General features: G+C 59.0%; 8 protein-coding genes across 8 annotated transcripts in view; 3 read left to right on the forward strand and 5 right to left on the reverse strand.

Moving 5' to 3' along the window:
* The window catches only part of GGTG_10104 (ATP-dependent RNA helicase ROK1), a gene marked incomplete at both ends in the record, with an annotated part of 2,718 nt that extends 941 nt beyond the window's left edge, over window positions 1-1,777 (reverse strand). Inside the window, one exon of the mRNA XM_009227967.1 lies at window positions 71-1,777. Coding sequence (XP_009226231.1) covers window positions 71-1,777 — 1,707 coding nt within the window. The remainder of the gene's footprint in view (window positions 1-70) is intronic.
* A 168-nt stretch (window positions 1,778-1,945) lies between these two features.
* GGTG_10105 (hypothetical protein) lies at window positions 1,946-3,808 on the reverse strand. The gene is made up of 4 exons (XM_009227968.1): window positions 3,338-3,808; window positions 2,997-3,173; window positions 2,701-2,909; window positions 1,946-2,608 (listed from the first exon to the last, which is right to left on the reverse strand). The coding sequence occupies exons 1-4, from the start codon at window positions 3,342-3,344 to the stop codon at window positions 2,423-2,425; spliced, it is 579 nt and encodes a 192-aa protein (XP_009226232.1). The 5' UTR covers window positions 3,345-3,808; the 3' UTR covers window positions 1,946-2,422.
* Window positions 3,809-4,122: 314 nt separating this feature from the next.
* Window positions 4,123-7,343, reverse strand: GGTG_10106 (white collar 2). The gene is made up of 3 exons (XM_009227969.1): window positions 6,445-7,343; window positions 4,969-6,355; window positions 4,123-4,891 (listed from the first exon to the last, which is right to left on the reverse strand). Exons 1-3 carry the CDS (start codon window positions 6,529-6,531, stop codon window positions 4,740-4,742), a joined length of 1,626 nt encoding a protein of 541 aa, XP_009226233.1. The 5' UTR covers window positions 6,532-7,343; the 3' UTR covers window positions 4,123-4,739.
* A 922-nt stretch (window positions 7,344-8,265) lies between these two features.
* On the forward strand, window positions 8,266-12,922 carry GGTG_10107 (DNA repair protein RAD50). The gene has a single exon (XM_009227970.1). The coding sequence runs from the start codon at window positions 8,514-8,516 to the stop codon at window positions 12,465-12,467; it is 3,954 nt and encodes a 1,317-aa protein (XP_009226234.1). The 5' UTR covers window positions 8,266-8,513; the 3' UTR covers window positions 12,468-12,922.
* GGTG_10108 (hypothetical protein) lies at window positions 12,556-14,991 on the reverse strand. The gene is made up of 3 exons (XM_009227971.1): window positions 14,860-14,991; window positions 14,711-14,759; window positions 12,556-14,645 (listed from the first exon to the last, which is right to left on the reverse strand). The coding sequence occupies exons 1-3, from the start codon at window positions 14,919-14,921 to the stop codon at window positions 12,930-12,932; spliced, it is 1,827 nt and encodes a 608-aa protein (XP_009226235.1). The 5' UTR covers window positions 14,922-14,991; the 3' UTR covers window positions 12,556-12,929.
* Window positions 14,992-16,400: 1,409 nt separating this feature from the next.
* GGTG_10109 (hypothetical protein) lies at window positions 16,401-18,808 on the forward strand. Its single transcript, XM_009227972.1, has 3 exons — window positions 16,401-16,877; window positions 16,969-17,144; window positions 17,241-18,808. The coding sequence occupies exons 1-3, from the start codon at window positions 16,682-16,684 to the stop codon at window positions 18,513-18,515; spliced, it is 1,647 nt and encodes a 548-aa protein (XP_009226236.1). The 5' UTR covers window positions 16,401-16,681; the 3' UTR covers window positions 18,516-18,808.
* Window positions 18,809-20,437: 1,629 nt separating this feature from the next.
* GGTG_10110 (hypothetical protein) lies at window positions 20,438-21,284 on the reverse strand (the record flags this gene model as incomplete). The annotated part of the gene is made up of 1 exon (XM_009227973.1): window positions 20,438-21,284. The coding sequence occupies one exon, from the start codon at window positions 21,282-21,284 to the stop codon at window positions 20,532-20,534; it is 753 nt and encodes a 250-aa protein (XP_009226237.1). The 3' UTR covers window positions 20,438-20,531.
* A 52-nt stretch (window positions 21,285-21,336) lies between these two features.
* Window positions 21,337-24,534, forward strand: GGTG_10111 (hypothetical protein). Its single transcript, XM_009227974.1, has 3 exons — window positions 21,337-22,582; window positions 22,658-23,126; window positions 23,200-24,534. Exons 1-3 carry the CDS (start codon window positions 22,497-22,499, stop codon window positions 23,689-23,691), a joined length of 1,047 nt encoding a protein of 348 aa, XP_009226238.1. The 5' UTR covers window positions 21,337-22,496; the 3' UTR covers window positions 23,692-24,534.
* Window positions 24,535-25,622: the final 1,088 nt, after the last annotated feature.

Here is a 25,622-nt window from a genome sequence, read left to right on the forward strand (position 1 = left end):
GCGCGGCCCCGCCCGCCGCCGCGGGTATGTCGTAGCGCAGCTCGTTGTGCAGTGCCGCCGCGCGCTCGACCGTCTGCGTGAAGACGAGGAAGGGCGGCCGGAGCGGCGCGTCGGCGGCGGCGGCGGCGGCGGCGGCACCGCTACTACCTTGGGTCGGGGACGAGGACGAAAAGGACGACGGGTGCAATAGCTGCCGGATGGCCAGGAGCTTGCCCGCCTCGGTGGCTGTGTAGATGAGCCGGTGGGAGATGTTGGGCACCGCCGTGTCCTTGAGCCCGACCACCAGCCTGACCAGCGGCGGGGCGGTTGTGCTGTCGTTGCTGCCGCTGTCCGAATGGTGCGCACGGAGCCGGTCAAACATGAGGACCTCGATGCTGGAGGGCATGGTTGCGGACCAAAAGGTCACGCGGAGCTCCGGGTTGCGGCAGGCCGACCAGATGCCCACCGTCTGGTCGCGAAACAGGGGGTCGAGCAGCACGTCGGCCTCGTCCAGGATCAGCGACCGCACGTCCGGTAGCTTCTTGGAGGAGCCGCCCTCGGAAATAAAGTTCAGGAGGAGCATGGGGGTGGTGACCAGGACGTCCGCCTTGGTCGGGTTCCTGGCTGCGCCGGCGGCCTTCTTCGGCCTGCTTCCGCTCTCGTCCTGCTGCTCGTCCTCCTCGCCCGACGAAGACTCGGCTTCGCTTTCGAAAAGGTCCTCGCCGTCGGCCGACGCGCCCTGGGCTGCAGACGCGGCGACCCTCATGCCCTTGCGCATCAGCACCACCCGGACCCCCGTGCCTGCGGCGAGCTTCCGCCCCTCGTTGGCGATCTGGCTCGCGAGCTCCCTAGTCGGGGCCACGACGATGGCCTCGAGCGCGTGCCTGTCGCCGCCGTCCCCGTCACCGCCCCCGCGCTCGGCCCTCCGCTTAAGGACGCCGTTGATGGCCGGTATTAGGAAGCTTAGCGTCTTGCCGCTGCCCGTGGGCGCGACCGCCAGGAAGTGGACGCCGCACCCGTCGACCGCCACGCCTTCGCAGCAGCCCAGGGCGAACTCGGGCCTGAGGAGCAGCGGCAGGCTGCCGAGCTGCACCTCGGTCGGCACCTTGTACCCGTCCCGGGCCAGGTTGTCGGCCAGCCTGGGCGAGATGCGGTACGTGCGCCGCAGCTCCGAGAAGGACACGAGCGGCTGCGGGCAGATCTGCTTCTTCTCGTCGCTCAGAGGTGGGGCCGTGGCTGCCTCTCCCTCCCCTTTGCTCAGCTTCTTCCTCTTTTTCTTCTTCTTTTTGCCATCCTCTTCCGCTTCCGGCCTCGACGCGGATTCTTTCTCGGGCTGTTGCAGCCGTAACAGCGTAAACTTGAGGCGGTGCGAGCGCATTATGTGCTTGCACTCGTCCAGTTCGAGCGGCTCGGTAGTCGAAGCGTCCGAATCGGCTTTCTTCTGCTTCTTCTTCTTTTTATCATCCCCGTCCTTTGCCGACTTCCCCGAGGCGGCATCGTCGCCCTGCCCTGGCCTGTTCTTTGGCGCGAAAAAGTCGATGTCGCTCAACTGCTCCTCGTCCTCGTCCGTCTCCCCGTCCACCTCCTGCTGCGCGCGCCGGCCATCGTCCTTCTCGCGGCTCCTCCTCTTTCTCTTGGTGCCCTTGGGGGCAGGCGCGGGTCCGACGTCATCGTGGTAAAGCTGCGGGTTGGTCTCGACGCCGGCCGAGGGCAGGTCCGCACGAGCCGGCGCCGCCGAGCCGCTGGGCCTTTTCGATTGCAGCTTGGTGCCTCGTGAAAGGACCTTTAGGATATCCATTGTCGGAATGATAATTGGTCTCTCGCGGTCTGCCACGGACGAGAGAAATGGTCACCCAACTTGCGCGCTAGGTCTTCTCCATCGTTACGCGCGCGCAACCTAGACCCGACCCCACCCTTTTTTTTTTCATGTCATTAGCCTATCGATTAGATGATAAGCGGTTTTGCTCCGGGAAATTGTATTTCCGCCCTTTCCCTCCTTTTCCACAGTCGACCCAGGCTCGACCCGACAGTTTGGTAGCACTCAGCGGCAAGTGGGGCGGTATTTGGTCAAAGGCTGCAGGGGTTTAAATGGGGGCCTCCTTGCCAAGGGGTCAGGCTCGAACCAAGACTGACGGTGCTTTCTCAATCACTGGTGGGCTGGCTGTGTCTAGTGCTTGGGCTTGGATGGCTGGGTCCAGTGTTGTGTGCGACATCTCATGCTAATGAGGTGCGGTAGTCGGTAACTTGCCTCTTTGGCGACACAAATCGTCACTACTTATTTACTGGCCGCTGACTTCTTCACCCAACTCCCATCAAAGAATTCTTCTGACTGAAGCCAGCTCAACGGGCCGACTTGGAAGAAAGAAGATAATAAAAAACGAATGAGAGGCCGGTGTAGATTTCGCAAGTCCACCTTCGGATCAAGGCTCTCCTCCCGCGGCCGTCACTTCATAAACTTGGACGCCATCAAGTCCATCAGTCCGCCGACCCCGCCGCCAGGGCCTGTAGCCGATGCGTCCCCTTTACTCTTCAGGTAGATCTTGTACGCCATCTCGCCCGCCTGCATCACGGCCGACTCCTTGGTTGAGCCAGACGACACTTTGCCCTGGGCAGACTGCTTGTCGAAGAGCTGTTTGTTTTTACGCCATATATCAGTCATCGCATTCCGCTACCGATGCCAGGTTGGAATACCTGGGCCCCCTCATATTTGCTTTGGCTGACCTTGCTCGCCTCGCTCAGCGCCAGTCCAATAAACTGGCTTTTGCCGGGGGCCGCCGCGCCGCCCGTCACCGAGGCGTCGGCCGCCCCGTGGTCGGTGAACGTTTTGAGAGCCTGTATGGCTGCCGCAGTGCCCATGTTCCGCTCGTTGACGTCGTCATCGTCGTCGTCCTCGTCGTCGTCAAAGTATTTCTTGTGGTTCTTGATAGCGGCTGCAAGATCGTCGTCAGTCTTAAATGCTCGCAGAAAGGGTGTGGAGTTGGGAGGGAGAAGCAGGCGTGTATGATATGTCGTCTTACTGGGCTCATCCACGTCGTCCTTGTCGATCTCCGCCGCCTTCTTCTTCTGCATGAGGCTGTCGAGGATTCCGCTAAATAGGCTAACGTCGCCCGAGCTTCCAGCGTGCTGCGAGGCAAGCTCGGCGGCGCCGCGGATGTCGTCGTCGTCGTCATCGTCGTGGTGGATGTTGATGTGGCCTTTGGAGTAGCTGGTTAGGGACGCCGCTATCCACGCCCATGTTTCTGCCCACAAGGCAGTGACACGCCCCGGGCTCTCTGCCGCAAGGCACCCGTCCTTGTGCACATGTGACTGGGTGACGCATGACAGATACTAAACCTCAAGGGACCGTTACGCTGCTCACCTGTCATGTTGCTCGCGGCGTTGGACGGTTGATTTCGGCGCGTGTCCCGGATACCGGCGGGCTGGTTGGTGAATGAGGTAAGTAGTGGGGTGGGTATGCTAGACAAGGCGCGAAAAGCCAACGTCCTCAATATTTGTGCCGCGCTTTTCTGGTTCAGCCCTCTACGTCAGGTAGTCAGTGGAAACAAGATTAAGTCGGCTGGAGGCTGGAGTTCACTGGAAAAAGGCTCAAGGAAGGGTTGGCGTGGTGTGCCCCTGCGCTTTTGAATGGTCTCGACCCCTCATCTGCCCATAAGTCCTTACTTTGGTTAAAAGGATGTACCTTCTTGGTGAGTAGGTAGGTATAGTACCTACCAGCCTATTCACTCTAATTCAATAGGGGCTGCATGAGCTGGAGGTGGATGGCGAAGCGACCTTTCGAGTGTCACCCACTCCATGGTTACCCCACTGCGACTAGGCCAGCTCGGCTGTGTGCTTCCCTCCATCCAAGCAATAGCGCCAGCAGTGACGTGTGCGGGGTGGCTGTCCAAGCTGCAATATGCTTGAAACCCTGAATGACCACACCCATATCCCCAAGCGACCCAATGGCCTAGCCGGGCCCCAGGTCCCTGCGGCTCGCAGGGTGGGAATGCACCCACCGTGGGCAAAGCCCCGCCCTGGTATCCCTGAGCTTTATTGGTTCCAATGACACATGCCACATCATGCTTTCACTGCGGACACAAGTTTCAGTTGACTCGGAAGGAGCATCAGGCACTGAGGCTGGCTGCTCCGTCGAACCCGGGTCTGTGTGGCACGCGCGAGCCCGAGGTAAATCGGTTATTGGTTGGGAGATTGATACTGCAGCACTGTAGTGTGTATGTACATGATAGGCAGGCGGGTAGGTAGGTAGGTATGCCCAATGAAGCCGCTCCAAGACGCTTGTGTCGATCGCCGCCGACCTTCTTTTCACCCACACGTTACCTGGGGTATATCGCAAACAAATTCGGGAACAATTGGAGAAAGTGGCTGAAGAGGGAGGAATGGTGGGATAACAAAAAAGCAGACGGTGTATATGGGGAATGGCAAAAGGGATGACCGTATGTCGATAGTTTAAGCAGACATCGCATTCTATACACCCCTTCCAAAGCGCCGGTTTTGACGGGGAAAAAAAGGGGAGGAAAACAAAGACCTTGCCTTATTAGTAGGGTGTGATATTTGCTGGTACAAGCAGGCTCTTCGTATAGGTAATGGACATGCCGGGCGCCGATGGATAGGAGATATGGCTAGGCCAGCCCACCATGGTCGTCCACAAACCCCTTGTTTCATGTCGCGGTTTGTGGCCACGACGCAAGGCGCATTTCCTGTAGCGTGTGAGCATCTTGAATAGTATCGATGCATAAGGTTGGTCGAGGGACCATCGAGCTTCAATAATCTGCAACTGTCATGGAAGTTGCCGTTCCAGTTCCGTTGCGGACGTTTTTCTTCTTCTCCTTCTTGGCCCAGCGGAGGCCGCAGGCGTTGCAGAGAGTCTTAGGCCCACTGGGCCCCTTGCGCCATTCTGGAGAGTCGAGTGTGCCTATACCACGGGGTCAACGGTTTAGCTACAATGGGGCGATGATACAAGAAGGGGGAGGAGAAGGGCTATAAACTTACCGCAGTCGGTGCACACGTACTCCTCTGCCACCTTGAGCTTTTTCTTCTTGTCCGCGCTGGCCCTGGGATCCCTATCAAGGGGTATCGCGATGCCGGCGTCCCCCTTGGTGAGGATAGGGCTGGTGTTTCCCGGAGTCACCCCGTGGCTCCTCTCGCCATCCTGGTACCGCAGCCCCGTCAACATCTCGATAGTATCGGCATGAGATGTGCCCTCGTAGCGCGCCATCTTGTCCTTGATGGAATCTTGCCGCACGCTACCCTCGAGGTTCTCGCGCGTGAGCTTTCCGTCCAGAGCGGCGGCGGCGCCGCCGCCGCCCGAGAGTGGAATGCCCTCGTTGTGAGGTGCGTGTGCGTGGCCGGGGTGCCTGGGTGTCGCTGAAGCCGAGGCCGTCACGGTGGCATCTTCAGACATGATATCGGAGCGTCCCTCCAAGCTCGCCGGCCATTGACGCTGCGAATCCTCGCCGCCATCTTCGTATTCCTCCTTGCGCAACTCATGTATACGCCGTCGCAATCTCTCGTTCTCGATCTTGTGCTCAAGGAACGAGTCGAGCAGAACCGCATTTTTTGTCGGGTAGGGGCGCGATATGAGAAAGACGGCCTGGCAGAAATGCGACTTGTTATGCGGGTTGGGGGCGAATTTTGCTGGAGCGATATGGCCATGGCCGACCGACTCGAATATGCCATACGTGCCATCCTTCTTGCGCATGCGATAATAGAAGCGCATCGTGTTTCCCGTAGCTATGGACTCGTTCAGCTCCGAGACGAAGATGCCAACATCGTCTGGGTGGATCAGGTCTCGTAGGAACGCGTCCAGCATTTCTTCTTTTGTATATCCTGTCAGCGCTGTGACGCTTTGGGACACATGCCTGACCCGCCCGTTCTCGTCCAATATTTGCTGCAGGTCCGCCAACTCTTCCACCGTCCGCGCCGCCCAGTCCCGCTTCTTTGTGTAGTCTGTTAAGGTACTGCCTCCTCCCCCGCCCCCGCCCCCGGCAGCAGGGCCCGGCAGCTGTTGTTGTGGTTGTTGGGGTTGTTTTTGTAACGGGGCGGCGAAGCCACTTTTTGCTGATGCCTGCTGGGATGCCGGGGAGGCCGACGGTGCCTGTCCGGTTGCGATACCGTCCATGGAGCCCAATAGCCCCTCGGCATCAGTGGGGCCGCCCGATGTTCCGGTTACGGGGATGACGACCCGTCGCAGGTCAGACGCGGCCGGGGCGGAGACGACGGGAGCAGGGGCGGGCGTTGCGGCGATAGCGGCTGGGGCTAGAGGGCGCTGGAAGGTTTGCGCCGACATGAGCGCATTGGCGTCATCGTCGAGTGCCATCTGCATACTAGAGTCGAAGGCGGGGTTGTAGCCGAGAAGAGACATCATGGCGTCGTCATCCTAGCGGATCCAGAGGGAAAAGGAATTAACTCCATGGGCCTCCCGAGTCGCCCGCTGCGGGCGACACGTCGCGCTGGTGGGCAGCTTACCTGCTGATTGGGCGGCTGGCCACCCTGCATATGGTCGCCAAAGCCGTAGAGGTTGGCTTGTGGTTGTGGGGGCTGGTGGTGGGACATGGTGCCTGAGGGGTTGCCTCCGACTCTGCGAGTTGGCTCACTGGCGGCGATTGTCGGCGAGTCGCCGTGGGGATCAGGGTCGATATCGGGGTCGGTTCTTCGGTGTGAGAAAGGCCGGCTTGGCGAAGTCGAAAGACCTGGGCTCGCACAGCCAAAAGGGAGGGAGGGGCGGATAAGCTCTCGCGGTCTAGAAACCGCGGCTGGTCCTGGGCAGGGGCCACAAGGAATGGAAGTTGGACCAGCGGTGGACCCCGTCCTAAAAAAGAGCGGCACTGTCCCAAGAGGAAAAAAAGGAGAAAAGGCGGCGATTGAAAACGGGGTTGCGATCGTCAGGGTTGGCAAACGCGCTTTTACATAGGTACGAGGAGGTCCCAGCCAATGGGCAAGGCGGCGGATAGCCTCGAGGGCGTCGGCCGGTCGCACAGCCAAGGCACGAGCACCAGCTAAGGAGGTATCGGTTTGCCGAAAGAGAGAATGTGACGAACGGGGGCGAGGGGGCTGCTGTCGTGTAAATCGGGCCAAGCAAAGTACCCTGGCTCAATCTCTAGTGCCTTTGCAGTGGGTGTCAATGTCTCGCTGGAAAGGAGTCGATGGCTGGCTGGCTGGCCGGTGCCACTGTACGGCGTCTCTCCAGAAAGCAAGACGCAGGAGAATATTAGGAAGTCTAAAGAAACAAAAGGAGGCCAAGCCAGGCGGAATGCCGTCTCCATGGCCTCGATGGGTTCGTTGGCCCGCCTGGATTTGGCCTGATCTCAAACTAGAATTTGACTAATGTTGGCTCGCGCTGGCGTGGCGGCGGGCACCTGTCCGGCAAGCCAAGAGCCCCAAAGAACATGAACCACCGGCCCCCGCCCCGACAGAGCAGCGCGTCCTGTGCAATGACGAAATGGCAACGCGTGCGGTTCTGAAATTCGCAATTGCCCGAACGGGCGTTGTGGCTAGCACTCGGGCAGCGTCTACAGGCGGCACAGGTACCAACGACCGACTGGCTGGCACTTGGGCACCTACTGCACCCCGCTCGCCTGCCCAATGGAAGCACCGCGGCAGGGTTGCAGCTTGAATCCAAGTCCAGCGTGGAATGGCACGTTCCACTCAGTGCCGCTCAGCGCCTTAGCGCCCTCCCGTATCGCCACGACACCTCCACACCAGGGGGCCTAGCGCCATGCGGATCAAGTTCCCCGGCGTGCCTGCCGCGCTCAATGCAGTCTGTATAAATTGCATGACCGAGTTCCGTACGATATACTTACTAGTAGAACACCCCAAAACTTACGGTCACGGTCGACCCCCTCAATGTCAGGTACCTACCTACCTATACGCTCCTAACTTGGGAAAAGGGAGGTAGGTAGGACCTTGATTCGCAGCGTCTACCTCGTGCCCCCCGTCATTGATTGGGCTGGCTTGCGGTAGCTAGCGCAGGTGCCGGGGCCCACTCCGTCATGCCACTACCATCGCACCAAGCCGATGGGCTGGTAGCAGAGCTTGGGTTTTTGTCAAGACTCACTGGGAGCTGTGTGGGAGTAGCAGCAGAACCTGACTCGGAAAACGGACCGGCTGGTGGGCGGCAGTCGACCAGACGTCATTGGCCATGAGTCGGAAAAGGACGCTGTGAGCTCCATGAATCGGATGGCTTACGGGTTCGTGGCCGCGGAATGTACGGGATTCAAGGCTCAACACATGGTTGTACCTACAGTATAGGAAGTCCCACCAGCTGCCCTTCAGACTTCCAGTCTCGATCAAGCGTTTATGATGCAAGCGGGGAGATCGCTCCGCCCTTAGGCAGCGTTCAGGCAGCTCCAGGCAAGCAGGGCTGCGCTAGCAGCGGGGCGGGCAGGCAGCAACAGACCCACTTCGAGTAGAGGAAGTCTCGTGAGTCCGTGTCATTCAGCGACCCATCGAACGCGTCCGCCTGGCCTCCTCGCGTCCCCTCCCACATCCCACATCCCAACTCCAGGTGTCACGTCATCAGTGCCGCCTTTGCCTCCATGTCCAGGATCGACCAGCTCAACATCCGCGGCATCCGCTCCTTTGGGGTCGGCAGCGCCGAGAATGTCAAATTTCACACCCCGCTCACCCTCATCGTCGGCGAGAACGGCTGCGGAAAGACGACCATAATCGAATGTCTCAAATATGCCACCACAGGCGAGCAGCCGCCCAACAGCAAGGGCGGCGCCTTCATCCACGACCCCAAGATCGACGGCGAGTCCCAGACCAAGGCCCAGGTCAAGCTCCAGTTCTTCTCTACCATCGGCGAAAAGCTGGTCGTCACCCGGAGCATGTCCCTCACCTGGGCCAAGAAGAAGGCCACTGCAAAAACCCTCGACGGCACTCTGAAGATCTACAATGGGCCCGACACCGTGTCACTCTCCAAGAAGAATGCCGACCTCGACAGGATGATCCCCGACAAGATGGGCGTGCCCTCCGCCATCCTTGAGTCTGTCATCTTCTGCCACCAAGAAGACTCGCTCTGGCCCCTGAGTGAACCGTCCGTGCTCAAGAAGAAGTTTGACGAGCTCTTTGAGGCCGTCAAGTACACCAAGGCCATTGACGCCCTCAAGGTCCTTCGCAAGAAGCACGGCGACGACCTTCGCGTGTACCGGACCAATGAGGCCGATGCGAAGCGCTATAAGGAGAAGGGAGAGAGTCTGGAGAAGGAAATCCGCAAGCTGAGGGCTGAGCTCGAGGATCTCAACGCCCAGTACGACACTGCGATCAAGGATATGAACGCAGTCGGAAGGCAGGAGAAGGCGAAGCGGGAGGAGGCCATGAGCTTCTTGAGTGTTGTGACTGACCTTAGAAATAAGGTCGACCTGTACGAGACGCGAAAGCAGATTGCCGAGGAACTGAAGGAGTCCATTGATCGCATGTCGGAGCCCGATGAGGAGCTTGAGGCCATGCTGTCCGAGTACAAAGACAAGGTCAAGCAGATGGAGCAGGAACGCGAGGATTTGACTGCACAGTACAACAATCTCCATCAGGAGATCGTTTCGTCGCGAAAGTCCCTGGCAGAGAAGCACACCGAGCGAGGAAAGCACGCATCAGATCAGGAGCACCACGAACGACAACTGACAGCCAGACTCAGCATGATCCATGAGGCGGCCCAGCAGCACGAGATTCGTGGCTATGATGGGGATCTGACAGACACCAAAGTCCATGGCTTCGAGGCGCGCATCGAGAGTATCCTGACCAACAAGAAGCGAGAGCTCGCAGAGCTGAATCAGACACAGGAGAGGCTAAAGAACCAACATGATAGTCAAATCTCGAAGCTCGGGGCTCGGAGGGAGTACCTGGTCACAAACCGAGCCGGCACCCTAAAGCGCATCAAGGAGCTTGGTGAGCGGTCGGCAAGACTCCAGCGCGACGCGAACGACCTAGACGTTGACGAGGGCGCTCGGGCGGTCCTTGAGGCGCAAGCGACACAGCTAGAGGAAAAGCTCCGGGGCGAGCAGGAGGGCTTGAAAGAGGCCGACCTGGATAGCCAGATCAATAAAGAGACTGATCAACTCAACCAGCTGGAGAGCCAGGTTGCGAGGCTCAACAGCGAGCTTGTGCAGTGCAGCCACCTGGCCTCGGAGCGTGCCCAGCTGGACCTCAGGAAGAAGGAAGCCAAGGACCAAGGCCTTTACCTCCACTCGGTCACGGAAACCTGGGCGGAGAAGCTCTCTGCCCTCACCGGGGCCCCGCTGGACCCCAGCACGATCGGCGCTAGCTATCAGGAGGTCCTTGATCAGCGCCACTCGGATGTTGCTGCCAAGAGGAAGCTTGTCGACAGCACACATCAGGAGCAAAAGCAGTTCGACATGAAGCTCTCGGTGGCTCGCGACGAAGAGCGCGCATTAACCAAGGAATTGGAGCGCTGTGAGGCGGTCGCGCGAAAGGCCCTGTCCCAAGTCAAGAGGGAAGACGAGCCAGAGCCACAGATCGAGAGCTTCCTCGCCACCCTTACTGCCACCGAAGAGGATCTGAGCACTACCGAAACGGATATTGCCCTTTTTGATGCCCTCCTCAAGCATTACGGCGCCGCCGACAAGAAGTTGAATGAAGACAACAAGTGCTCACTCTGTGAACGCACATTCGGCGAACGGGACGGACTCGCCAAGTCGAAGCTGATGAGGAAGATCGCCAAGCATCTGGATCCTGCCGAGAAGAACATACTGAAGGAAGAGAAGGTGGTCTTATCCAGGAATGTGGTGATTCTTAAAAATGCGCGCAAGTCCTATGAAGCATACCAAAGGGCCCAAGAGAGTCTACCTGGCGCTCAGGACAAAATCAAGGACTTGGAGTCCAGCAAGGACGCCGTCGTCAAGGACCTAGAAGCCCATGACGCTGCGCTGCGAGACGCCGAAGAGAAATTGCGGGAAGTCGAGTCCATGGCCAAGGCGGTTAGGAGTATCACGGACGCCCAAGCGCGTATTCGTGAGACAGAGAAGGAGATCGAGCGGCTCTCGTCGCAGCAGAGCTCCATTAGCGCGGTGCGAAGCGCACAGGAGATCCAGGACGATCTTGTCGACTGCTCTGAGCGGACGCGTGCTCTGAGCAACAAGATATCAAAACTGAGCGCCGATCGGCAGAGGCGCAAGGACATGGTGTCGCAACTGGAGCTCGACAAGAGCGGACTTCAGCGCAAGATGTCAGAGTTCGAACAGAAGCTCGTCCGTAAACGCGACCTTGTGGCACAGATGGAGACGCTCAAGAAGGACCGGGCCGAGCTGGCGGAGAAGAAGGAAGAGGACGGGATCGAGCTTGAGCAGCTGGAGCCCAAGATAGCCAAGGCCAAGGCACTACGCGAGCAGGAGGTGTCCGAAGGCTTCATCAAAATCCAGGCGGCCGACTCTCAGAGATCGTCGATTACTAGTACGGTTGAAAAGCTCAAATCGATCAGCGCCGAAATCGAGAACTATGTGGAGCGCGGGGGACCGGGCCTCCTAGCAGCAAGCGAGCTTTCGATCAGGAACCTGGAGCAGGTCATTGAGCGGACAGAGAAGGAGCTGAACAAACTGACGGCCAAGATCAACAAGTTGCGCCAGGAGTTGGCGGATAGCGGGCGCAAAGAGAAGAACATCAAGGACAACCTCAATTTCAACAAGACGCAGCGGGTGCTGGAGACACTGCAGCGCGAGATTGGGCAGCTAGAGCGGCGCAACGCAGAAGAGGACTGGAACCGGATCGACGCCGAGGCCAACGCGTTCAAGCACAAGCGCGACATGTTGTCGGGGAAATCGCACAGCCTCATGGGCACTATCAGCACCAAGGAGGAGGTGCTGCTGAGCAATGAAGAGATGTACGAGCAGGACTACAAGGACGCGCGAACAAAGTACCGCGAGGCGCACATCAAGGTGGAGACGACCAAGGCGGCCATCGAGGATATGGCCAGCTACGTGGCAGCACTGGAGCAGGCCATCCTGTCGTTCCACAGCCTCAAGATGGAGGAGGTGAACCGCATCGCGGGCGAGCTGTGGCGGGCGACGTACCAGGGCACCGATATCGACACCATCTCCATCAAGTCCGAGGCCGAGGGCTCGAGCACCACGACGAGCACCTTGAGGCGCAGCTACAACTACCGGCTGTGCATGGTCAAGGGCGACCTAGAAATGGACATGCGCGGGCGCTGCTCGGCGGGCCAGAAGGTGCTGGCCAGCATCATCATCCGGCTCGCCCTGGCCGAGTCGTTCGGCGTCAGCTGCGGGCTCGTCGCCCTCGACGAGCCGACGACCAACCTGGACGAGGCCAACATCCGCAGCCTCGCCGTGTCCCTGCACAGCATCATCCAGGCCCGCCAGGCCCAGGCCAACTTCCAGCTCATCATCATCACGCACGACGAGGCCTTCCTGCGCGCCATGCAGGTGTCGGACTTTTGCGACACCTTTTACCGCGTGCGCCGCGACGAGATGCAGCGCAGCAGGATAGTGACGGAGAACGTCTCCATGCTGATGACCTAGACAGATGTCAGGAGAAGGGGAGAGGAGAGGCCGTGCTCGGGTTGGGGAAGAGATGATGGATATCACGAGGCGTGGAGTTTCCGGGAGCCTGGTGTTGGTTGTTTTGTGATATTTGGGATTATTGCCCTGTACCCGTTTGCTATTTCTCGCCTCACATACTCGGTGCTTATATAGTTGGGAAACTGGTAGGGTGCCTGTGCGTGTACCCACCAATGTAATGAGCCAAGCGCCTAAGAAATTGATATACGCAATGGCTGTGGCAGGCATACTGGGATAGGTGGAATCGTATCTACAGGACATCTTGTGCTCTCTAGGGACAGGCCGCGATGGAACAAACAAGAAAGCAGATAAGTCGATGCTCAAACTGATGTGAGCAAACCGATCCTATACGCTAAATAACACAATTCCGTCGCGCATTCTCGCTCTCTCGTTATTATGTCGACCATGTATGTAGCTAGCTACCTAGGTGGCTGGCTGCGCATCATCTGTAATTAAAACATCACCATCCAAATCGACACTGGCGTCGCCGCCCTGCTTCGCCGACGCGTCCGAGGCAGCCGCGTTACCCACCGCCGCCGCCGCGTCCTGGTCCCCCTTGACCTTCTTGGCCGGGGGCTCCCCCTGGTCTCCTCCGCCCGCGGCCGAGCCGTCGGCCTCCCTCTTGGGCGTGGGGGCGCCCTCGGTGACCGAGTCGGAGTCGTCCGAGGCGGGCGCCGGGGCGCCGTCGCGGGGCCGGCCGACGGCGGCCTCGACGTTGAGGTGGTCCAGCTCGAACGGGGGCGCGGACTCGCCCGGCGCGGGGATGCTAGTGCCCGCCGCCTGCAGCCCCGTGTCCGCGAGTCCGATCTGCTCTGGCCCCCGCAGGTGCGGCGCCTCTTCTTCGTCGCCGTCGCCGTTTTTCGCTTTCGCCTCGGCGGCTTCGCCGTCCGCGACGCCGTGGAGGATCACGTCGTCCATTTCGTCCGACGCCGCATTTGCCGCCCTCCGGTCCGCCTGGTTTGTGGGCATGACGCCGTGGCGCTGCTCCTCCCTGATCAGCTCGCCCTGCGTCACCCCCTGGTTCTCGCCGCCGACGGATGACAGGGACGACGCCGACGCGCTGGCGCGGGCCATTGCCGCCGCCATGGCGGCCCCGGCGCCGTGGTGAGAGAAGGTGCCGTTGACAGAGACAGAAACGGTCTCAATATGGCCTACGCCGTTGGGACCCTCTATGGTCTCAGTCGACTCGGTACTGAGCCGTTGCTGCTGGCGCGGGCGGCCCGATCCGTGATGCTGGGCGTCGTGTGGCTGGTGGGACCCAGCGCCGCCGCTGCCGCTGCCACTAGTGTCGCTGAGACCGTCGTCGCTGCTTCCGCCGTCCATCATGTCTGGCTCCGGGCTCAGGGCCGCGTCCGCGCCATCCACGCTTTCGGCGCGTCGGGTAAGCCAGGGGATGGGGGTCAAGAGGGCACCACCCAGAGCCTCGTCGGAGCCCGGGTGGACTGAGTTTGCCGACGACAGCGAGACTGGGGAGGCGGCGGCGGCGGCGGTAGCGGCGGCGGTGGCGGCGGCCGATGAAGACGAGGATGGGCGACGGGCGCTACCGAGGACACCGTTGGCCAGGGCGGCCATGGCGGCTGGGTCGGGCGCGGCGGGCGGTAGCGGAAATATGTGGGCGCCTGAGGCGACCTGAATGACACGGTCGACAGCATGCAGGTAGGATGGCAGCGACCGGTAGTGCTGGCGCGGGCGCAGCACCAGCTCGGCCAGGCGCTGGATGGTGTGGGGTGGGTGCGAGGGGAAGCCCTTGGTTAGTGTCGACGTGATCTCTGCCAGCTGCGCCGCGATCTGGGGTGGCAGCTCCGGCCTCTGCTGCGATGGCGAGACTTCAGCCGCCCCCGGGGCGGCTGATGGCGGTTGAGGCGGCGGCGGGGTGGTGGTGCCGGGATCGGCTGGCTGGGCGGCGGCAGCGGCCGGCTCCTGGGCTGCTGCCGCTGGGTTCGCATTCTCCTTGTTCGTCTCCTGCGACGAGCCCGGTGAAGCGTCGGCATCCTTTTCCGCCTCCATGTCTTCCCTAGGCCGTTCGGCGGGGCCTATGGGATCTGATGAGGGAAGCGGGTCGAAGAAACACGGCATCGGGAGCGGCACGAGCCTTGCCGGGGCGGGGAGGATGGGGATGGGGAAATCATTGTGCGCGATCTGGCGGGCGACGGAGCCGTTAGTCTGGGCTGCCCTCCTGGACGGCTGATGGCCGGGCTCCGTACCTTTTCGATGCGCGCAACTATGTCGCAGAGCAGCGAGGGCCAGGACGCGCTACGGGTGGCGATGATGTCAGTTGTCAGGGCCGAGGTGACGCGCGACGGGCTGGAATGGGCATGTGGGTTGCGCGGGCGGGGGTAGCGATGGAACTCACTAGTCCATGGAGTCGCCCAGGGCGAGCTTGCGCAGGGTCTCGTCATCCGAGTCGAGATCCATTGTTGCGGTGGGGATGTCACGCAGGCGTTGTGCGGCGTCTCTGTGGCGGGCGCGTGAGGTTGGTCTCGTTGTCGCATCCAAGCATGAAATCAATTCGATTCAATGTTTGACCCAGCCTTTGGCAGTGGGGCCCACGGTTCCCAGGCACCACGTACAGCTCCACCACCCCGATTCTGCTGCACGCTCTTGCCATGCATGCCACGGACCATGGTCTGGTTCTAATCCTGATGATAACCAGACAGCCAGAGATGGGTGTTCTGGGTTCCTATCTTTTCCTTGCGTTGCGGTAGGCAGGTGGTGGCAGGTATTGATCGTCAGGCGCCAGGAGATATCCCCGATCGATACCAAACCCGCTGCCAACCATCTGTAATCTTATACATCCCTTATGCAGCAATATCAATATGAGTTTGGTGGGTTGGTGGTCAAGCCCAATGCGGCAGCGATACATGGAATAGAAAGCGGGGGGGAACGCTCCAGGCCAAAAGGGCTACGTCGAGATGCGAGAAGCAACAGAGTCCCGAGACTGTGTGTGGAATGAACGGGTTTCGGCAGGTCCCGCATCAATTAATATGTTTTGACTGGCACTGCACCCGCAACCTGTGCCAACGTGCCGAGTGACGAGAGCGGAATGCCCACTCTTCAAGACAACAGTTCAGTAATCTGTCGATCAGTTTACCAAGCCGGAACCAAGAAAAAAAAAGCCGGCTATTCCCACAAATCACTGCCCTATCGAGGCTATGGTTGATAGGAGTAGTAGAGGTATCATATATCATGACATACCAGCATTCGCCGCATAGGATTACAGAAGGGATCCTAATAACGCCAATACCTACATTGTCACAATGACCAGCTTTTCGGAGAGTCGCCATCCCCCGAAGCCCAGAATCCAATAGTCCTGGGTCGAGAAATAGGAGACTCCAGCGACTCCTCATTTGATGGTACCCACCCATGAAGCTTGATAAGGCGCCAGGTATACATAGAAGTTTTCTTCGCATAGCAGTCCAAGTCAGGAATCCCCGTCGACGAAAAGGGGCTGGTTGGCCGGACTGTCAGACAGACTGATTAAAGTGCACAGCCCAGCCAATTCACTTGCTCGCCGCAGCTTATCTGGTCGGCGCTGAACAGTTTCTCTGATTGCCAATTCCAGCGCAGACAAGAAAGAGGCCGGGCGTCGCAAACGAAAACGGGCGCCTAGGACATTCCACAACGTAGCTTGGCAACCGTCGGCAATCGGCCGCCAAGACCGGCTGACAGCAAAGCTTGGCATGCTTGTTTCTCGACTCGTAGCGCCGTCATTCTCCGTGAGGGGGCTCGCGATACGCCCGGTAATGGCCGACGGGGCCGACCTCATAGCCAGCTTCCTTTTCTAGAAGGTGAGGCATCGCCGGGGTGCCCACCCATATGCATGAGGTGCATGTCGTCGGCCTTTCTTCACCCATCATGGTTGCCCTTTCCCTTGAGGTTCGCCGTTGCTTGACACGCGTCGCTGCCCCGGGCGCAATTAACTTCCTGCCAAGTCCTGGGGGTGGCTCGACGTCCATTGCCGGCTTCCCCGGTCATGGAAGGAGCATCTAACCCTAGACTCCGGGTAGGCTTGGGAACTATTAAAACTTCTCGTCCTCCCCGAGTCGGGTCGTCCTGATGAGCGACTTGTGTGACAGAGAGACAGTGACTCGGCCTTGTCCCGACCTTGTCCAGCCCTCGGAGCAGAACCGTGAACCGTACCATACGCACTCACGCTCCCACGCACCCACGTCAAGATGCGCTGCTCCCTGCTGCTGACGTCTCTCCTGGCGTCCGCTGCCGCCGCCTCCGGCCGGCGCAGCCTGGCCCACGTCGGCAAGGGCCACCTGGACAATGTACTCCAGCGTCGAGCGCCCAACGCCCATGACCCCCAGAAGCATATCGCCGAGCGGGCTGCCAACTCTACCCGCTTCCTGAACTCCAAGACTTCAGGTCAGTCTCCCGCCATCTCCCCCTGAGCACCCGCAAGGGATAAACCCACATGGGGAGAAAGCCGCAGTTGCTCACGCTCAATTCTCCATAGGGTTTGCGGTCAACGGCACTGGCATTCCGGATGTGAACTTCGACGTCGGCGAGTCGTACGCCGGCAACCTGCCCATCAGCAGCGATCCCAACGAGCCGAGCAGCCTCTTTTGGTGGTTCTTCCCGTCGACGAACCAGGCGGCCGATAAGGAGATCCTCATCTGGCTCAACGGTGGTGTACGTACCTACCATATACCCGGGCAATGACGTCTCGAGAAGCGTCTCGGCCGTTTAGCATCGAGAAGGCGCACTAACAGAAATCCGCGTCTACAGCCCGGCTGCTCATCACTCGAGGGCCTGCTCCAGGAGAACGGCCCGTTTTCGTGGCAGTATGGAACCTTCAAACCTGTTCCGAACCCCTGGAGCTGGCACACCTTGACAAACGTCGTCTGGATCGAACAGCCGGTGGGGACCGGATTTTCGACGGGCAAGGTCACGGCAACGAGCGAAGAGGACGTGGCCAAGCAGTTCATGGGCTTCTGGAAGAACTTTATCCAACTGTTCGACATGCAGGGCTACAAGGTCTACATCGCTGGCGAGAGCTATGCTGGCTTGTACTGCCCTTATATCGCCAGTGCGTTCCTCGATGCCAAGGACACGACCTTTTACGACATGAAGGGCATGATGATCTACGACCCATCCGTGGCCCCGGACACCTTGACTGAGCTCGCGCCTGTCGTCTCCTTTGTCGACTACTGGGGTGGGCTGTTTCCCTTCAACGACACGTTCCGCGCCGACATCCACGCACGCGCCGACAAGTGTGGCTACACCGACTTTATGAAGGAGTACCTCGTCTATCCCCCAAAGGGACCGATCCCCGACGCGCTTCCCGGCATGGACGAGACGGGAGCCATCAAACCCGAATGCTCGGGCATCTACAACGACATCTTCTCGGCCATATCGCTGATAAACCCCTGCTTCGACATCTACCAAGTCGCCACCACGTGCCCCCTCCTTTGGGACGTCCTGGGCTTCCCCGGCTCATTCGAATATCTGCCAGACGGCGCGACCATCTACTTCAACCGCACCGATGTCAAGGCCGCCATCCACGCGCCCGCCGAGGTGAGCTGGAGCTCGTGCGCCAACGAGAACGTCTTCGTCAATGGCACCGACAGCTCCGACTTCTCGACGCAGAACGGCGTCATGGGCGGCGTCATCGAGCGCACTAACAACGTGGTCATCTCGCACGGCGCCCTGGACATGATCCTGCTCGCAAACGGCACCCTGCTCGCGATTCAGAACACGACGTGGAACGGCGCGCGCGGGTTCCAGTCGCCGCCGACGGAGCCCTTCTTCGTCCCTTACCACGACGAGCCGGCGCTGGCCACGGTGGCCGGGGCGGGCACCTTCGGCACGGTGCACACTGAGCGCGGCCTGACGTACGTGGGTGTCGACCTGGCCGGCCACATGGTGCCGCAGTACGCGCCCACGGCGGCGTATCGGCAGCTCGAGTTCCTGCTGGGGAGGGTGGACTGCATGAACTGCACGAAGCCGTTCACGACGACGGCGGCCCAGCGCGCGGCGCCTCAGGGTTCGAGACGGCGGTAGTGACGGGCGCAAAATGCGGGCGAGGAAGGTTTTTTTTTTTTTTGGAGCAGACGCCATGATCCTTGCTGTCACAATTCCTTCTCGTGCTTTTAGAGTAGCAGCTAAAGAGTATACTCGGCTTAGTAATATTCTAACGGTCATCACTTGGACTCGACCGTCTCGTCTGATATTCAAGGTTTGGCTTGGGCCAGCAACGTTCCGGGAGTCAGTGTCACCGGTTCGTCTGCCGTGGGAACGCGTATCATCGACACTTTCTCTGTGATACGGCTTATTTTTCTTCTTCCTTGTTCACGATAGAGGCGGGCCAAGAAGGGGCCCGGCCGGAAGCGGCGGTCTTGGTTGCTCCTCGACCTCTTTCACTGGGCTTAGTTAGTGTCGTTTTCGTTCGGTCGCCGGCACGCAGGAGATGACGGCGTTCGGCTCACAAAATCTTGTCAGTTGAGCGGAGAACGGCACTAAGCTGAGCGGTCTGGTGCTTTGATGCACTGCCCGACACGGCGGAGCTGGTGGGGTTACAATTGGTCTCGAGACAGCCCCTCCTCCGGCTCACGAGCTACCCATTCCATGGATGTGCTGGGGAACCCGCGCTGCGAAAAAAAAAAAAAAAAAAAAAATACAAGAGCCGGGCACATGCATGCCCGACAACTGCAGACTGTGCGCCGGCTCTGGCCGCCTTCCCGGATATTGTTGGCACGATTGCTGGGGCTTTCTTGTTTTCCTCTGCTTGTTTTTTTCGGGCTCCTTCTTGGCCTCCAGGGTTTTTATACTTGTGGGTCTTTCATGCATGTTGGCAATGCAATGCGAGGAAAACGCGAACAGGTGGGCAGCACAGCCCGCGGACATGGCTGGTAGGGGTGGGGCGTGGAGTGGGAAAAGGAGGCATTAGGGCGTCGATGGGAGCTCATAGGGAACGTCGGACCTAACAAAACAGTAGTCAACGGTTGTCCAACAGTCGCACCACGTCGTCACGCCACAAGAGCCAAAGAAACACCAGCGCTCTTGCGTGGTTGCCGGTTGATGGTGCCGTGGGACCCGACAACCCAAACTGCCTCCTGCCCGTCAGTGGCTCAGCCCACCACTCTGGCTGTGCCAATGCATCCTACGTCGCGTGTAGAAATGTCGTCACCGGCCCGATCACGAGGGTTGGACACGGTGGGGGGTTCTTGGGAGGATACAGTGAATGGAGAGGGGGACCTCTTTTGATTCTTGGAGTGATGATGCCTTGCGGCATTCCATGTGCATCCACGCCCCGAATAAGACACAATGATATTTCAGCTGCAGCATCTTCAGGGTCTCGCGCTGGACTGAGGCATCAAACTTTGCCCCCTGCCATGCCAATGGCGCGCTTGCGTGGCTTTTCGGGCTGGCCGCGAACACAGTAATCTCCCCGTTTCCGCAGGCGACCGGCCGGGGCTAACTGTCCTGGTGAGTATCTATTTGCCTGGTAGCATGCAGATACGGGATTCTCATGGAAGCAATTCCATTCTTGTCACTGGGCGGGGCCTCGATCGCACCAGACCTGGCGCGCAGACAGGCCCGGTCTGGTTTCTTTTTGTTAAAGTTGACGCCATGCGCGGCTCCATCTCGTCTCCATCTGCGTCTCGGATGCCGGCCCAGAGTTGCGCCAGGGAAAATTGGAAGCACGAAAGAGGAAAAATGGACAGCAAACAGATGGTGCCATTTGCTACACCACATGCGCTACTATCATCTATGGCACCGCTAGTGGTTCGGAATACAGGCCCTGTGAAGCAAAAAAAAAAGGAAAAAAAAGGAAAAAAAGGAAAGTCTCCATGGGCTTCCCAGAGCATGAACCTTGAGGATGCGCAAAACCCGTTCGCGCTCCTTTTTGACTGCCTGAGTTCTTGCGAGCAGTCGAGAAACAAGTCCGGCCAGCGACAAGAAACAGGCTGACGCGGCGAAGTGGGCGGGCAAGGCGGGCTCCAGTGGAATTGGATGCTGGGTGCTGGCTTCCCACCTTCCAGCCAGAGTGGTGCATTGAGCGGAGTGGGCACTGTGCTACCTAGGCCTTCTGTCAACGACCCCTGCATGACCGTTTTTTCTTCTTGTCGCGAATCGGAGCCGTGTGTTGGAGCCGGGCCTGGTGCTCTGTGCGACAGGGCAGGACTGTGGCCAGCCAAGGCCGCCGTCTTGACTAAACTGAGGCTGCCTGTGCCTGGGCAAATCGCCAGGCATACACGTCTGGGATGCGGGAAGAACGGCCATGCGCGGGAGGAGGTGCTGCGTGTGCACAGCCATACCGGGCCCCGGATTCCAGGTTTGGTGCGCCGGGAGCGACGGAAATAGAGATCTGATCGGGGGGTATGGTTTGCGTGCCGAGCTTTGGAGGAGGAGGAGGGGTTTGGGTGTGGGCAGCTCTTTGATAGAGTTGTCCTTCGAGGCCAGATGTGCCAGCCAGCCCGTCCGCCCAGGCCTCCCCAGGCCCAGCTGGATTGCGCCGAACACCAAAGGACTTGTCAGAAGCAAATGAGATGAGATGCTTCGATCCGGCGCCTTGCTTTTGGTGCCGCCTCCCGACTCGTGCGTCCGTCCGGTTCGCACCACGACAGCACCCGTGTTCTCGCAGGTCGCAGGACTATTTCTGCTTCTGCCGTAGGACCTTTGTGCGACTGCTGCCAAAGCGCACCCAGCCGGAGCCACCATGTTCGTATCGTACCGTGGCTGCCGTACCCATGGCTTGGCATCCAGATGCAGCGTGCGGGCTGCCTCCTCCACTGGGCGTATTTCCACTGTCCTATCCGCGCACGGCATTAGAGATGTGCTCAGCCCAGCTCCGTGAAAAAAAGGGGGGCGGTCGATCAAGCCAGAACCTGGCACTCAGACACCACCAGACTTCAGAGAATCCAGGACTGCCCCATTCCCACTAACGTCACACCCTCCATCCAACACAGCCAAGGCTCCAGCGAAGCGCAGGAGCAGACCTTTTTTAGCCTGGGATCCCTCCAGCAAAAACCCCTTCTCGCCCCTCTTCCGCGCATCCCAAGAATGCGGCCCTGGTCGTCCTCGAACACAACCCACCCCTTGTCTCGTTTCAGCCCGCCCGTTGTGAGGGAGCCGCGGCAGCGACACCCCCTCGACCCCTGCCTCTGCGCCGCAAAACCACCCGCCTCGCCTCTCTTTTAATCGGCGATTTCTGTTTACGCTCTGCGCTCCCGTCCGAGGTCCAGAGATTCTTTCTTTTGCCGTCAGAACCTAGCGCAGCAGAATAAAACCAACACTGGACCGACTCGAGGCCCAACGTCGGCTGCGCGCGATCCAAGCTGCCATCAACCTCGGCTGCGCCCACTCAGCCAAGACACCCAGCGCCACCACCCCCTGGGCGCCACGCCCCAGAGCATTTGATCTCTAATCCCCACTCTCTCCGCCAATTCCGAGCGGCCGCGACCCACGGATCAGACGAAAACCCTCGACTGCTCAACCAACCATCTCGACCGAGCTGTTCTTCCTCCTTACCATTGACACCCCAAACGTCTGCCAGCCGCCGCCCTCGATTGATTACCACCCGCCGACCGACCTAACGAACCCCCATCACACTCGCTTTCTACCTGCTGTTTGCCGGCGAAAACAGTCAGCTCCGTTTCGTGCGCCCTAGAGGCCCTTTTTTTGCAAACCCATTCAATTCCGTGACAGAATCAATCCCGCACCTGCGACCGCCCGCCCATCGCCGATTCCTCAATCGACCCGGCCTCTATCGACCGCACACAAACCGGACAGGCCCGGCTCCTCGCGCCGAGGGGAGTCGATTCATCCCCGCCCGACCTGGCTTACCAGCGTCAGGACTCGCGAGGGTCTTCTCTAGGCGAAGACCCGGGCGTCTCGCAGAGCTTCCCGTCGACGCATCCGCACTGGTCGAACCAGCTCGACCAACCGCGGCAACCCCAACAACAACAGTCGCCGTTCGACAACCCAGCCTACATTTGTCGAGAAGAACCGGGGGCCACGCCTTCCGCACCCCGTCGCAAAATGTTCGGCTTTATCGCGACGAAATGGCCGAGGCTATTCTTCGCCATCACGTCCTTCCAGGCCATCATCTGCCTCGTCTTTGAAGGGTGAGTCGACCGCGCCGAGATGCACACAAATATTTACCAGGAACGTCGGTGCTGACCAGGAACCTATCCAAACAGCTACGTTTTCGGCCGCTTCGAGAGCGCAGTAACATACATTCCATATGACAAACAGTCTTCTCTAGAAGGTGCACCAGCCCAGTCGATCCCGACATTTTTGGCACTCTTCATCTTTGGTTTCTTGTTCCAGGTTGTGCTCGTCTGGGATGCCCTGCGGATGAAGAACACCATCCAGGTCATCGGCATCTGCGTGTCGAACCTGGCCATGATGCTGTACACGGTCATCCAGATCGACCAGATCAAGTCGGCTATCGACGTGCTGTCCTCTCATGGCCGCCTGCAAACCATGACCGCGGCCGAGCTCTGGGGTGACTGTCAGCCACTCCTCATCGCTATCCCCATCATAGTCGCCCTGTGCACTCTCGGCATGGGCTTCGTCGCCTGGAAGCTGTACCAGGAGTTCGCCTGGGACATTCTCAAGCACATCGGTGCCGACTACAGGATGAAGCGGCGCTTCCTGCACTACCAGGTAAGTCATCGGCCTTGTTTCTATATTCCGAACTGCAAGGGAGTCGCTCACTCACACTCGAACCACGCCACAGGTTTACATCGCGCTCCTCAAGTTCGACTTTTTCTTCTTCCTGGGCTTCACGGTCCAGTTCCTCGTCATTGTGGGAGGCTCTTCGGGCGCCGAGACCATTCTGACGGGCGTGGCAATTCCCTTGACGATCGCGATCCTGCTCTTTGCCGCCTTCTTCACTCGCCGCGAGAACAAGATCGGCATGGGCTGCATCATGGTTCTTTACTTTGGTGGCCTGTCGTACTTCTTCTTCAAGCTGGTGCGCATCTACCAGCCTGGCCACAGGGACAAGTACAAGGCCGTTGAGCGGTCGCTGACGGCCTTTGCCGTCCTCACCATCATCCTCATCATCTTGACCATCACCAACGCCTTTGTCTGCATGAACAACTTCGGTGCCGGCCTCAAGAACCACCTGATCAACTCGCCTAAGCAAGACGAGGAGAAGCCTGACGCCCACTCCATCAGCCTGCACGATGTCAAGCCCCAGCTCCCCAGCAGGATGACCATCGACTAAGCGTCTCCAACGATACATTAATGTCTTCCCTCTCTACGGCATCTCTTTTCTGTCGCCACCTCGTATTACACATTCAAAAGCAGTACCAGCCGCAAGCATCAACATTGTCGCCACGGCCCATCGTGGCAACTTTCATTTCCCCCCTCCATACGCTACCGCACACCCGCAAGGCATCTTTTCTAGTTATCGTCGAAGGGCTCTTTGTTGCAACTTCGTTGTCTCCGTGCCTGCCTTTATTACCTTTACTACGCTATGGAGGCTGGTTTTGGGCGTCGCGTTCCTCGGACCGGAGCGATTCCGTCGACAGGTACCGCCCGAATATACAACGTCCACGACTTGACGATCTTTTCCTTGCTAGACAGGCGCAGCGGAGCCAGCGATGAGGGAGGAATGTGTCGTGGGGGGAGAATTATCTACCCCAAATCACCCTGCCTTCCCTCGCGGGTCAAGCTGCTGGTGTTTGTTGACCTTGACTTGGTGAGGTCGGAATCAGGGGAGTTGGAGGAAAACGAGAGCGGATTTTGCCTCCATTCATTTCCCCACCGTCGTGAGGGAATCATACCCGGCTATCGGCCACTTTGCATTTTCTGCCGTCTTTGCTTTTATTTCTGTTATTGTCTTTTATTTCCTTTATCGCACTTGTTCCTTGCGTTCTTCTGCTAGCTAAGAGCCAATTGCTGCTTTGTGATTTCAACGTCAACGATTCCCCAACCCCAGGCTAGGAAGTCTTTTGTTGATCTATCTAGAGGTTTCCATACTCAATACCACTAGGATCCCTAGGTCCTCAGCCAACTCGTCCCGCCACCTAAGACCTGTTTGCCCCCATGCCCTTGGTGTTTGTCACCGCGTTGATGTTTTTGGGTTGTGGGGAACGTTGTGTTATTGCAAGGCCTTGGTGGCGTCTTGTGGGTCCATTGTCTTGGGATGAGGCTTGGGGCAAACAACCAGCCTTGGCTGGCCACCCTGGCGTTGCTATATTCGGCAGCAACCTTGTAGCCCCCTCACTCCACCCTCCCACGGGGTAATGCTATTCAAGAAATGAGGTAAACAAAGGCCGGGACATGGAAGGCCGAGTGTTCGCCCACCAAAGTGCTAGCTCGGCCCTTGTCTGTTTTCGTCCTGGGATATTTTGAGAAGAATGAAAGAAGGAGAGACTGCCCAGGCTGTCGGCCGGCTGTTCGGACCTGCCTGACGTCACTGCCCAAATCAGGTCGAGGGCTATGCCTGTTGCTCGACACCACCCCTCACCGCATCCGTTCATCCACCCGCGTCGCTTCCGTGTCCTCCATCTCCCAGGCCTCTCCCACGGTAGCCTCTGGGTTTGACCCAAACGGCATCCGGGCGCGTCAAAACCCACGCGATTCGGTCCCGGGAGGAAACCACGCGGGACCACTTGGCGTTTAGCACGTGGGTGAGGAGGTATGGTGAAAGGGCAAGGAAAACAGGGGGGGTGGATTTGCTAGTAAACGGCTGTGGAAGCCCGTTTGACGTTTACCTAGATAGCCTGGGGGATACGTCTAAAAGCTTTACATATGTTATTGGGCAGTTAGTTCCTTTACGCGCAAAATCTTTTGCAGTTTTTATCGTTGATACCCGGCAATGGCTGCTGCTGGCCGTTAAGGCCGTGACGGGACCCAGGTCTTCGCCATCAGCGGGTGTTTCTTTTTGTTTATAATAACGCTATATTGCAATAATGGTATTTTGGGATGCGGTGAGTTAACTTCAGTCCAATTGCTGTTGTTAAAATTCCCTGCTTCCTCACTGCGTAGATGGAACAACTTACCCGATATAGTCACCAGCACTGGCCGCCGGCAGGCAATTAAGGTTACTAAAACATTAACCGCGCAGCTACATGGGAAGAACGACGTGAGAAAACCAGTACATACGACCATACCCACTGGAATATACGGGATCCCGTCCGCTCTCCCCTA

This window comes from Gaeumannomyces tritici, assembly GCF_000145635.1.
Source record: "Gaeumannomyces tritici R3-111a-1 unplaced genomic scaffold supercont2.5, whole genome shotgun sequence".
Classification (NCBI taxonomy): Eukaryota; Fungi; Ascomycota; class Sordariomycetes; order Magnaporthales; family Magnaporthaceae; genus Gaeumannomyces; species Gaeumannomyces tritici.

Excerpts from the sequence above, each read along its gene's own strand:
- GGTG_10106 (XM_009227969.1), bottom strand. The coding sequence starts at position 6,531 with ATGTCCCACCACCAGCCCCCACAACCACAAGCCAACCTCTACGGCTTT. Across the intron at positions 6,356-6,444 it reads GCCAGCCGCCCAATCAGCAG|GATGACGACGCCATGATGTC; the intron begins GTAAGCTGCCCA and ends TGGATCCGCTAG. Across the intron at positions 4,892-4,968 it reads GTACGTGTGCACCGACTGCG|GCACACTCGACTCTCCAGAA; the intron begins GTAAGTTTATAG and ends CCCGTGGTATAG.
- GGTG_10105 (XM_009227968.1), bottom strand. Across the intron at positions 2,910-2,996 it reads GGACGACGTGGATGAGCCCA|CCGCTATCAAGAACCACAAG; the intron begins GTAAGACGACAT and ends ACGATCTTGCAG. Across the intron at positions 2,609-2,700 it reads CGCTGAGCGAGGCGAGCAAG|CTCTTCGACAAGCAGTCTGC; the intron begins GTCAGCCAAAGC and ends AAAAACAAACAG.
- GGTG_10109 (XM_009227972.1), top strand. The coding sequence starts at position 16,682 with ATGCGCTGCTCCCTGCTGCTGACGTCTCTCCTGGCGTCCGCTGCCGCC. Across the intron at positions 16,878-16,968 it reads CCTGAACTCCAAGACTTCAG|GGTTTGCGGTCAACGGCACT; the intron begins GTCAGTCTCCCG and ends AATTCTCCATAG. Across the intron at positions 17,145-17,240 it reads TCATCTGGCTCAACGGTGGT|CCCGGCTGCTCATCACTCGA; the intron begins GTACGTACCTAC and ends CCGCGTCTACAG.
- GGTG_10107 (XM_009227970.1), top strand. The coding sequence starts at position 8,514 with ATGTCCAGGATCGACCAGCTCAACATCCGCGGCATCCGCTCCTTTGGG.
- GGTG_10108 (XM_009227971.1), bottom strand. The coding sequence starts at position 14,921 with ATGGATCTCGACTCGGATGACGAGACCCTGCGCAAGCTCGCCCTGGGC. Across the intron at positions 14,760-14,859 it reads CTGGGCGACTCCATGGACTA|CGCGTCCTGGCCCTCGCTGC; the intron begins GTGAGTTCCATC and ends CGCCACCCGTAG. Across the intron at positions 14,646-14,710 it reads TAGTTGCGCGCATCGAAAAG|ATCGCGCACAATGATTTCCC; the intron begins GTACGGAGCCCG and ends GTCGCCCGCCAG.
- GGTG_10111 (XM_009227974.1), top strand. The coding sequence starts at position 22,497 with ATGTTCGGCTTTATCGCGACGAAATGGCCGAGGCTATTCTTCGCCATC. Across the intron at positions 22,583-22,657 it reads ATCTGCCTCGTCTTTGAAGG|CTACGTTTTCGGCCGCTTCG; the intron begins GTGAGTCGACCG and ends CTATCCAAACAG. Across the intron at positions 23,127-23,199 it reads GGCGCTTCCTGCACTACCAG|GTTTACATCGCGCTCCTCAA; the intron begins GTAAGTCATCGG and ends ACCACGCCACAG.